We start from the raw sequence: 12,253 nt of genomic DNA on the forward strand, positions 1-12,253 counted from the left end.
ACCGGGAAATTTCCACGTATGGCAGTGAGTAATAATAATAACAACAACAAATAATAATAGTTCCTTTTCACCACTAACCAATATAAGCAAGTACACAAAACATAGATATATTATGGATGTGTAGACAAAATACAAATAACTGGCCACGAGCGGAAAGGGAACCCAGGCGTGACAGAAAAAAACACACAATCACCCAACCAAGGAAAACACGCACACAAATTCACAGACATACCTCCACCAAAGCCTCATCAAAACGTGACAAGCAGTTTAAATCCTTGTCTTGCATTGGATTTAAATGAATTAATCATAATAACATTGGAAGGCAGCAATGGGCTCACAGCTCTGGGGTCCTGGGTTCAAATCCAGGTCATGTCCATCTGTGTGGAGTTTGCATTTGCTCCCACATTCCAAAGACATGCATGGTAGGCTGATTGGACACTCTATATTGCTCCTAGGTATGGGTGTGAATGTGCATTGTTGTCAATCTCCTTGTGCCCTGCAATCGGCTGGCCACTGATTCAGGTTGTCCCCCGCCTCTGGCCTAGAGTCAGCTGGGATAGGCTCCAGCACCCCCGGCAACCCTAATGTGGATAGAGCAGTGAGATGAGAGATGAGATGAGAGGCAGCAATGGGACAGCGTTATCTTGAGTATGCAGCAATTAGATTATTACTAATGGCGTCCAATCAGTGAAAAGACCCCCAAACCTCCACCCACCCCCAAGCTAATAGAAGACACTCGTTACATACTATTTGCCAAGCTTCACAGGCTTCTTCCTTCCATTTTAGTTCGTCGTCTACAGACAAGTTTTTCACTTGAGGAGGGGGCGGTGACATCGGTGAATCAGAGCCCTCCAGACTCTGTCAGGTGTCACAGAGACAGGGAAACGCATATAAATGCCAACATTCGCGACTGAAATGCACAGTGGAATATTTACACGTCGTCTGGTAAGAGCCAAACCTTCTATTTTGCTGAATTACCCTAAACGTCCTTCTGTAGTGTCTAAATGACAATTCCGTGTTCTAATTGAGATGTGTGCGCGTTTTTTTTAACCTGCTTAAAAGTTGAGGCGTGCCATTTAACAGGCTTGCGCGCTCCAGAAACCTCAAGGTTGTAAATAAATTGTTTTTTTGTTTTGTGTTTTTGTTTTTTAATGATGATGACTCTGCGAACAGGACACGGAATGTGCACTTCCGCTGATAACCAGAGGCAACAGCTGTCATTACGCACAATTCAATTGTGAGGAAAGGGCGCAGACAAATAGTGCGTTACTAACTAGAAAATGATTAAATTTAATCCATTTCCTATTCAGTAGGACTGGTTTACATTTTGGTGGTGGAAGAAAGTCAAATTGGAATATGATTCGATTTTAACAAGCAACAGACACGATGATACATTCATTAAATAGTTTCATTTTTCAATCAAGTAGTCTACATTTTTAGTCAAATGGTATCTTTGGAGCAAATTATTTATTTGAAATTAAAAGAATCCTTGCATTTCATTCACGGCTCAGCGTTACACAAAATACTGCGTCTCTACACGTTCTCATTTCTGTCTCTCTTTTTCTGAACCGCTTTATCCTCATTAGGGTTGGAGGGTGTGCTGGAGCCTATTCCAGCTGTTACAATGTAGGACTTTGTGTTGTCTGAATATTGTTACCACAATTTATATATTTATTCATGTATTTATTTATTAATCTATTTATGTCTAAAATGTCTTTCCTATTTCTTTATCCTCACCCTCTTGCTACTGCGACAACGGAATCTCCCAAATACGGGATGAATAAAGTTATCCAATCCAATCCAATAACTAATGCTTTTGCCAGATAGGATATGTTACAGACATACAGATAGGTTGTTCTCTGGGTTGTGGATATTAGCAACCATAAAACATGTACATAGCCCAGGGGTGGGCAAACTTTTCGGTCCAGGGGCCACATTGACTTTAAAAATTTGACGGATGGGCCGTTCAGCACAAGATACGATACATATAAAAAACTGCATCCGTTAACAGTACATACTAAACATAAACAGAAAAAAGGACTAAAGTACCAACATACTCATCACTCATCATTAAAGTAAAAAGTATAAAGTAAAAAGTAAAGTAAAAAGGAATGTATTTACGAAATAATAAATTGTAATTTTAAAAAAGATCGCGGGGCTGTAAAACACAAAATAACAAATAAGAATGGACAGAGCTACTGCCAATGGCTTCCGTGTGACGGCGCCATCTTGGAAAAAAAACATTATTTGGACAACGTCGGCGGGCCGGATTAAAAGGTCTAGCGGGCCGGATTTAGCCCGCTGACCATAGTTTGCCCATGTCTGACATAGCCTCATGTGAACCCAAACCATCCAAATGGAAAATTACTTTATCTTTACCCAGCAACATTCTGCTTCATCATGTGTCAAAGGCACTACAAAAATGTCAGTAATATTTCAATTGTGTAACACAAATTCTTTGAATATTCATTCATTTTCTGGACCGCTTTATCCTCATTAGGGCCATGGGGGTGCTGGAGCGTATCCTAGCTGACTCTGGGCCATAGGCGGGGAAGGTAAATTCTGTAGGTAGATTCAGTGATGAGATTGTACAGGCTCTAGTGTTTTTTTTACTGATGGAAAAATAGAACACACCTGTTAGGGAGAAGAAAAATGTACCTGGTCAGTCATTGTCATTTTTCTGAAAATTCCAAATGACAAACTCCATCCTAGAGAGTGAAGACCACAAATAGAAGCAATGCACGCAACACACACATGATTCCATGGCAACAGATATAAGCCCATTAAAACAATTCCCCTTTAGAATCAACATCAGAAATTAAAACCAGAGCATGTTCACATGTTTTAAATATGATTTTTCTCACTGTTCTTGATAATATGACAGATTAAGCATGACATTTGTGTTTCAGTTTCTCTGATAACTGTTTGTGTCCCGAATTTGTGGCCAGCCAATCACATTTATGCTCACACTCACACCTCGGAGCAATTTTATAGTGTTTAACCGATACCTGTACGTTTCGTCGACGGACGTTTCGTTGACGGACGTTTCGTTGACGGACGTTTCGTTGACGGACGTTTCGTTGACGGACGTTTCGTTGACGGACGTTTCGTTGACGGACGTTTCGTCGACGGACGTTTCGTCGACGGACATTTCATTGATGGACATTTCGTCGACGTACAGTTCTCTCTCTCTCTCATAATTATAATTTTGAGAGCGAGAGATTACCTGGTTGACCGCTTTCAACAGTAAACTCTCTCTCATGATTATAATTTTGAGAGCGAGCGAATCCCGCGACCAAACGTCCGTTCGACGAAACATCCAGGGACCAAGTGTCTGTCGACCAAACGTCCGGTCACGGTTAAACCATCCTTCAATGCATGTTTTTGGGATTTGGGAGTACCTGGAGAAAACCCATGCAAGCCTGGGCTGAACATTCAAATCCCACACATTGAGGACTTTTTGTGTGCTGAGTTAGAATAGAAAATTATAAGTCAGACTGTAAGTTGACACAGACTAGACAATTTTAGATAGTGTCATGATCGCAATTTGGTTCATCTAACAGCCATGCTTTAAGATGATTGGCGAAGAGGTTCAGAGACAGGAGTTCACATGTTAATTGGTATTGAGTTCCAGGCATTTGCCTTTTTCTAATATCTGACAGTGGTGATGCGTTTTTGGCTTTCTGTCCAATACTTTCAAAGCTTACTCATAAATGGTTTCAATTGGCTTTAGTGTTGTTTTGCAGGTCAATGACCAACTTGTTAGGCAATAAGTCATGTGTGATATGATGATCATTGTGTCAAAATATAATTTTGCTCACTCAGGTGTTGAATTGTTTCGAATGAACCTATAATTGGACAAATTGAATTAAATTTTCTTTAGCGCGTTCTTTTTAATCTGTCGTTCAAGGGCTATTTGAGAGTTAAGAGTGATTCATATCTATTTAAATTCTTGGACTACATTGATTATTTCTCACTGAACAAAAACGTTGGGGTTGCTGTTATTAGCCGCTCTTTTTGAGAAGTACATACAGACGGTCTTAGACATTTTTAAGTGTAGTTGAGATTATTCAAGCCAGTTATTGACGCTCGCCATTGGATCTGTGAGATCCTGTGCAGCATATTTTTATCTTTCGCGTGGACAAATAGCACGGCATCATCGGCATACATTTGGCAGGTGACAGTTGAAGGACAATAGCAGATCAATAGCAGATGTGTTTTGTATTCTGATGCACAGTGATCCATTTTAGCGTGCTTGGTGTGAAATAAAAATCAGTCAGCAGTATCTGGTGGTTGAGGCGGCCCCATGGTGCGAGTTGTTAGCGCGTTGGACTCGCACTCTTGGATCCTGGGTTCATATCCGGGTCGGTCCACCTGTGTGGAGTTTGCATGTTCTCTCTGAGCCTGCGTGGGTCTCCTCCGGGTACTCTGGTTTCCTCCCACAGTCCAAAATCATGCATGAGAGGCTGATTGGACACTCTAAATTGCCCCCAGGTATGTGTGCATGGTTGTATGTCTCTTGTGCCTGCGATCGGCTGGTCATCGATTAAGGGAGGCCTCCGCCTTTGGCCCGAAGTCATCTGGGATAGGCTCCAGCACCCCTCCGTGACCCTAATGAGAATAAAATGGTTCAGTAAATGAGATGAGAAATGAAATGAGAGGCAGCAATGGGACAGCGTCATCTTTAGTATGCAGCAATTAGATTATTACCAATGCCATCCAATCAGTGAAAAGATCCCCAACGGTGTCAAATATCTTTTTGAGATCAATGGAGACTGCACCAATGACCCTGCCTTTATCTCGTTTTGTTTCTTGAAAGAAACAAGCTGTCGTTTCGGTAGAATTATGTTTTCTAAAGCCAAATAGCAGCTTGTTAACGGTGTATGAACTGCTGTTAATGAGATCCACAATTTTCTCCGCGACTATCTCTTCCAAGACTTTTGAGATGGCTAGAAGGATGCTTGTTGGTTAATATGGAGTTCCCTGATTTGAGGACCGATGTGATAACTGAGCAGGGTTCAAGCAAGAGACTGTCGTTCAGGGATTTGTTTACAATCATGTTTAATGGAGCTATGAGATATTATTTGTGTTATTTTAGAAATGTTACATCCATGTTAAACGCATCTTTTGCTTTGGAGCTTTTGAGGCCACTAGATACAGCTTTCTTTACTTGTGACTGCGAAACTACGTTAAGATTAATAATGGATTAATTGGTGTTTAGTGGTTGTGGTGGGTGATATTCTATTTGAGGGATGCTAGGTGTCAGTTCTTTAACGGAGTCTATAAAGTAATGATTTTGGGTCATGGATTTTTTTCTCCATAAATTGTAGTTCCTTTATTTGTTTGTGCTTTAAAGTATTCCCTGCCAGTTTTTTTTTTATATTTTCCCAATCTCTTTTGTGTTCCCTTTCTCAGTGTTAATTACGTTTATAAAGAAATTTGATTTTGCAGTTCGAATATCTTTTATTACTTTGTTTCTTAGAGAAGTAAATGTCTGCCTGTCATTGCGGCGTGATCGTAACGGAACAATCTGACCATCATAAACCCAGCGGGACGCCACCCACGCTCGCGCCGACGCACTTGTCGACGCCAGCCATCCTTCTCGAAGCCCCCCATTGGATTCAACGAGAAACCCCTCAAAACGTTTAGGGAGTTTATAATGGACACGCCGTGGTGTGGGCACCTCAGAGACGTTCTTGCAGCATAGGAATCCCGACTAAGAGGTAATTCTGAGCCTCCATCCACCTTTTAACCCACTCTTCGCTCAGCCCGTCGCACTGGGCTGCCAGCACAGTTAAGTCATGACACGCAGCTTCCGAAACCCAGAGTTCATCGCCCAAGTTATTAGGTTTCAAGCTACTGCGGGTCTTTTTCTCAATGGAGGGAGAATCCCCAGCCTCCATCGGCCCCGTTGGAACGCCAAACCTTTGTCGGTTGGGACTCTGATTTTTCTGATGGTGAGGACGATCGGGAGTTAATTGATTTGTATGCCGGAGTTTCGGACTCGGACTGTGATTTTCTAAGCCAATTCGGACGCCGATATGCTCCACCGGAGGACGATGACCCCTACATTTTCTCCGATTACTCCGACCTGGATTACCCCGACCAGCATTTGCATGGTCGGCGGGCTATCTATACTGCGTGGCGGACGGCGGAGAGGCTCAGGGAGGAGTTTCGAACGCCGCCCGACTTGTCTTTGTGGGGAGGTGCAGCAGCGGTTCCTGTCCATCCGATTCCTTTCCGCCTGGTTCCTATCCGCCCGGTTCCTATCCGCCCGGTTCCTATCCGCCCGGTTCCTATCCGCCCGGTTCCTATCCGCCCGGTTCCTATCCGCCCGGTTCCTATCCGCCCGGTTCCTATCCGCCCGGTTCCTATCCGCCCGGTTCCTATCCGCCCGGTTCCTATCCGCCCGGTTCCTATCCGCCCGGTTCCTATCCGCCCGGTTCCTGTCTGCCCGGCTCTTGCCCGCCCGACTCCTGTCTGCCCGGCCCGGCTCCTGCCCGCCCGGCTCCTTTGGGATATTCAAGCCTTTGTTGTTTTGTAAACCTTGTGTGAGTCATTAAAAGCTACCGTCATGAGAAAAGCCCTTCTCGTTCTATCCTGCGTCCCCGCGAAGGGGGCTAACTTCCCCTGATCGCGCCACGACGATGCGGCGCGATCGTAACTTAACCCGGGACTGAATCCTTAATCTCTGAACTGTGAGGATGTCACGCTACACTCATACACCGGACCACCCTGCTCAGATTCAATTGAAAAGCATTTTCTGAGGTCTGTCCATTAAAAAGTATGTCATCACTAAAGCCAAAGAATCTGAGTTTTGCTCAGCAAAAGCATAAAATGGATCCTAAATGTAATGGTAGAAAAATGTTCATTAAAAAAAAATGACTCGCGTCCAACATGACAAAAAACAAAACACTGACCAGGTGACCAACCTCAGAAGAAATCTAAAACAAACATCACTAATGCTAAAAGAAAATACATTGACTTTTAAGATGTGCCCTACTATTATGTTACCACCTACCATGAGGTTAAGATGAATGCAAATTGATGAAATGAAATTCACGTCAATGGCAGTCTTAACATTTATTCTCATTTATGTCTTTCAGATGTAAACAAAGGACTATTCATTGAGACACCTGGGCTATTCACCTTTTTCTAGACATCAATATTTTTGCTGCACCCTCAGAACATGTTTGTCCATGCATTTGGGCAACCACTATCTGTTCTATGATGGGATTTGACCAACAGGCATTCACCTTGTAGGATGGAATCTGCTCTGTCTCTTTCCGCGGTCCATCTGCACCTAAACATAAACAGCTATGATGACGCCAGTGGCTTCAACAGCTGGAGCGGCACCCCAATTGATCCTGACACCTGGCCAGTCAACCAGACTTTCCAAATCCATGGTCAAATGTACAACATCCTGCTTGGCGTCTCTCTGGGCTCCCTTTCCCTAATTACTATGGTGATGAACGTCCTCGTTCTTTATGCTGTAAAAAGAGAAAAGAGCTTGCACACTGTGGGTAATCTTTACGTTGTTAGCCTAGCAGTAGCTGATTTGATAGTTGGAACCACTGTGATGCCACTTAATCTGGTGTATCTGTTGAAGGATGAATGGAAGTTGGGCAGGGCTATATGCCAGTTTTGGCTGATTATGGATTATGTAGCTAGCACAGCTTCAATATTTAGTTTGTTCATCCTCTGTTTGGATCGTTATCGTTCCGTCAAACAGCCGCTGAAGTACCTAAAGTATAGAACGAGAGGAAAAGCCGGAGCAATGATATCCGGAGCCTGGTTGCTTTCTATGTTGTGGATTTTTCCCATTTTAGGGTGGAGGTCTTTTACCCATGTAGAACTTAAGCCCGAAGAGGAAAACAAGTGTGACACAGATTTCCGCTTTGTCACTTGGTTCAAAGTAATCACCGCTGTCTTCAATTTTTATGTACCCTCAGTTTTAATGCTTTGGTTTTACACACACATCTACTTGGCTGTAAGGCAACATCTGCGAGATAGAGAGAGGATCATTCATTCAACAGATTCATTTGGAGAAAAAGACATAGAGCAAAATGGTGCATCGTCAAATGACTGCAAGCCCCCCGAGAAAGGACGTGAAGATCCAAAGAAACTTTTAAGAAGGCAGCTTGATCTTAAACTTCTCGAGCAGTCCTACTCTCTTGAGGAAATGGAAAAAAACAAAAAGGCCCTTTGTAGATCACACCGAAAAATTGGTGCACAGTATTCAGAGCCAGGTTTGCCCGCCATGACAGCAAAGGAACACAAAATGTCTATAAAACCAGCAAGGGAAACCTTATCCACTATGGAAAAAAGAAAGGATGTTCCCGTTCTACTCAGTTCACAATGCTTAGAACCAGAAAATGTTGGTGCATGTGAGAACCAGGAAACCTCTACTAATGAATGTTGTGAAAGAGGTGTTCATGAGATCGGGCAGGTGCAGAGGTACACGTCCGTACTCTACAACAAACACAGCCGGTCTCTGCCCTGGTCTAATGAGACAGATGGCCCAGATATGGACCCAGCAAAAGAGGTGACACTGAGACAGACATGGCAAAGGTTTATCGTAATATCTGGTGAGAGACTACACAGTTTGAGGATCCACAAGGAGCACAAGGCGGCCAGACAATTGGGCTTCATCATTGCAGCTTTCCTGCTGTGTTGGATACCATACTTCATGGCCTTTATGGTCATGGCATTCTGTAGAGAGTGTGTCCACCATGACCTTCACATGTTTACGATTTGGCTAGGTTACATCAACTCCACTCTCAATCCTTTCATTTACCCACTGTGCAATAGGAATTTTAAACGAGTCTTCAAAAATATTCTGCATATACATTTTTGAATGTGTGAATTGTATCTGCCAAAGTTTTGTTTTCATTCTTTATGTTTAGTTCATGAGGAATTCAAATGTTTGGAGCCAGAATATGATCATTTGGTTCAAACAAATGTGTGAATTACTTTGAAAATGCTACAACCAACATTCCTGTTTACTGTGTTTATGGTGCAGAATTCCTAGTTATTTATTCTATCATTGAGCACTAACACAAAAATATTAAATGTGCTTCATGCTACCAAAGCTCATGGACACGACATGACTCTTTAACAGTAAACTCTTTTACTCCTTTTCTTAAACCATAATTACCACACATGTTCCAGATCTACCAAGGTTAACTAGAAGTCTAAATTTTGTGAGAAAGGACAGTGATCTGTAGAATATAATCATTGCAAACAGCAAATCAACATACTTTCCAACTAGTGCAAGGTGACCCAAAACAGGCTCTGAATGTTCTCTTTTTTTCCAGAAAAAAAGTGCATGTGGCCAGAACTACATGTTATCCCTGGGCCTGTTGGGTTTCCTCTGGGCACTCCTGTTTCTTCCCACATTCCAAAAACATGCGTGGCTGATCAAACACGCTAAATTGTGCCTAGGTATGGGTGTGAGTGTGCATAGTTGTCCGTCTCCTTGTTTCCTGCGACCGGTTGGCCACCAAGGTGTCCCCCGCTTTTGGCCCAGAGTCAGCTGGGATAGGCTCCAGCACCCCCTGCGACCCTAATGAGGATTGAATGAATCAACAAAGTACAATAGTATTGGTCTTGGTGCACCACTAATAATGAGTGTTAATGATATCACAACAAGCAATTTGAGAGTTACACTCATTTACAATGATCATTTCCTGAAAATACAGGGTTTTATTTCATTTTTGTTTTTTCTCCATTGTTTCACATTAAAATTGGATATTTTGTTGATTTTCCTTTGAAATGTAATTCTTTTTAGATTTTTATTATTTCCCATTTAGTTTGCCATAATTATCAAGTATAATCTACCAATTTCTCTGGATTCTACTATAACGTGCTTTCCAGAAGATAGTAAATGCAGTTCAAAGTTTCAGAACTATGGCACAGGGGTTGTCTCCTTGTGCACTGTGATTGGGCCGGCCAGTGACCAATTCTGGGTGTACCCATCTTACTGGGTACCCGAACGTTTGGTCGACGGACATCTGGTCCCCGAACGTTTGGTCGAATGGACGTTTGGTCGCCGGGTTCGCTCGCTGTCAAATTATAATTATGAGAGAGACAATGTTTACTGTTGAAAGCGATCAACCAGGTAATATCTCTATTTCCACACCTTGCTGCATTGCAAGTTATAGAGAGAATGAAGGTTCATCGGACGTCTACCGCCGTCAATGGCAGCTGATGTGTTAAATGAGTGCTCTTATTGATAATTTTGATATGAGATATTTAGATATTAATGCTCTTACATTGTCAAACTAAATACAAACTCACTCTCTCATGATTATAATTTTGAGAGCGAGAGATAACCTGGTTGATCACTTTCAACAGTAAACTCTGTCTCTCTCATTATTATAATTGGACAGCGAGCGAACCTGGGGACCAAACTTCTGTTCAACCAAATGTCCGGCGGCAAACCCGTCGACCAAATGTCTGTTCGACGGAACGTCCGTTCGACGGAACGTCTGTTCGACGGAACGTCTGTTCGACGGAACGTCTGTTCGACGGAACGTCCGTTCGACGCAACTTTCGTTCGATGAACTGCCCGTCGACCAAGCGTCCGGGGACTAAACGTCCGTCGACCAAACGTCCGTTAACCAAACATCCGTCGACCAAACGTCCATTGGCCAAACGTCCGGTCACGATCTTACTGCATATAATTAACTTATATAGGTTCCAGCATCCCACAACCCTCGTGAAATAAGCAGCCCGGAAGATGAAGGAAGTTTCAGAGGCTAAATGACAGATCTCTGATTTTATGTATTTTTGTCATTCAAAGTTTTCAACACTAGTTTGAAAAGAGATGAAAGATTAATGAAAATTAGAACTTAATGTGTCTTTATATCCCTTTGATGAATCTTTATTGCTGCTGCTATGCATTTTTCATCTGCAGGCATACTTTTCAGTTGCCAAATTGATGTTTTTCTCAACTCATTTGCAAGACCACCTCTTGTTACCCACCTGCCTTTGGGATTTCATTGCTGGTGCAATGTTGGTCAGTGTATTCAATTGAATATATTTGTTGGTATTTTTTTCTTTTGTTGTTGTTGGTGGAGTTGCCTCAAATTTACAAATTTGTATTGTGATTATAATAAAGTGCAGAAACTTGAAAATCTTGGCTATTACTTGTGTATGTGTTTGTGTGTTGGGTGGATATCTATTTATTGATTTTACAATTAACATTAAATATTGTTCAAATATATTGCTGTTTAAAAATAGACAGAACTTGAATGATTCAAATTTGGTTCCTCATAATAAACAGCTCTTAAAAACAAGAAACAATTCAAACAGAAACAGCATTTATTTGGCTTCTGCATGTAAGAGGTTATTTCCCACCAAAGTGAAGTCTAAAATTTGAGGACAAACATACTTTTCGGCTGTTAAGCATTTACTAAATGAATGTTTTAATTGAATTTTTGTACCAATGCAGACCAAGCCACATGTGTTGCAATTTTAAACTAGACTGTGCGAATAAATGAGAAATGACGGGGTGATGGTGTGTCTTTCTGGTCACGCCCAGAGCAAGTACCATTTTGTCTTTTAGACAAAATGCCCATTTACTGTCACTGAAAAGTTTTGGCAAGAGGTAGCCCACTAGATTTGTACACACCACACGGGCCCTGAGATGGATGTCAGTGTCGATAACTAAAAAGCCTTTCTGTGCAGAGCCTATAAAACACCTGGGATCAAAGTGGATTATTTCAATGAATGAAAACGTCTCGCCCAACTTCCTGATTGACATTAATGAGTGCAAATTTGCAGTGTCTTATCATGTACCGTAATTGATCTCACGTAGATTTTGGTTTTGACACCTTGATGTAATTTTGCTGAAACAAAAATTATATCAAAAGCTAAGGCTACTGTCAGGTTCACTATTAGATATTCCCAAATTCACGCACAAAGAGGAAACGACAGTCTAGACATGTTGACTGTATGGGTACATTGCTTGCTGACACGCTATGTTTATCGAGTGAAAAGGTAATGCGCGTGCGCATATCACGCTTAAAGCATGACAATATTAGCAGTCGGCGATGACGTTTTCGTCTGCTACCAGTGACCAAGACAATCCGGATTGGAGCCGAAATGGGTAAAACGACATCGGTTTTACAAAAAACATAAAAAGTTGTTATATGGCGTACACAATTTTCAATGATCAAAAACATAAAATACGTGAAAAACTTGTATGTTGACAGGTAGGTAATGTCAGTGCATCAAGATCACTGAAGTC

At 42.0% G+C, this 12,253-nt stretch overlaps 1 protein-coding gene across 1 annotated transcript; it reads left to right on the top strand.

Annotated features, from left to right (window-relative positions):
- The first annotated feature begins 786 nt into the window (after window positions 1-786).
- On the top strand, window positions 787-11,108 carry hrh1 (histamine receptor H1). The gene is made up of 2 exons (XM_077726566.1): window positions 787-945; window positions 7,107-11,108. Exon 2 carries the CDS (start codon window positions 7,265-7,267, stop codon window positions 8,855-8,857), a length of 1,593 nt encoding a protein of 530 aa, XP_077582692.1. The 5' UTR covers window positions 787-945; window positions 7,107-7,264; the 3' UTR covers window positions 8,858-11,108.
- Window positions 11,109-12,253: the final 1,145 nt, after the last annotated feature.

This window comes from Stigmatopora nigra, chromosome 10, assembly GCF_051989575.1.
Source record: "Stigmatopora nigra isolate UIUO_SnigA chromosome 10, RoL_Snig_1.1, whole genome shotgun sequence".
NCBI lineage: Eukaryota > Metazoa > Chordata > Actinopteri > Syngnathiformes > Syngnathidae > Stigmatopora > Stigmatopora nigra.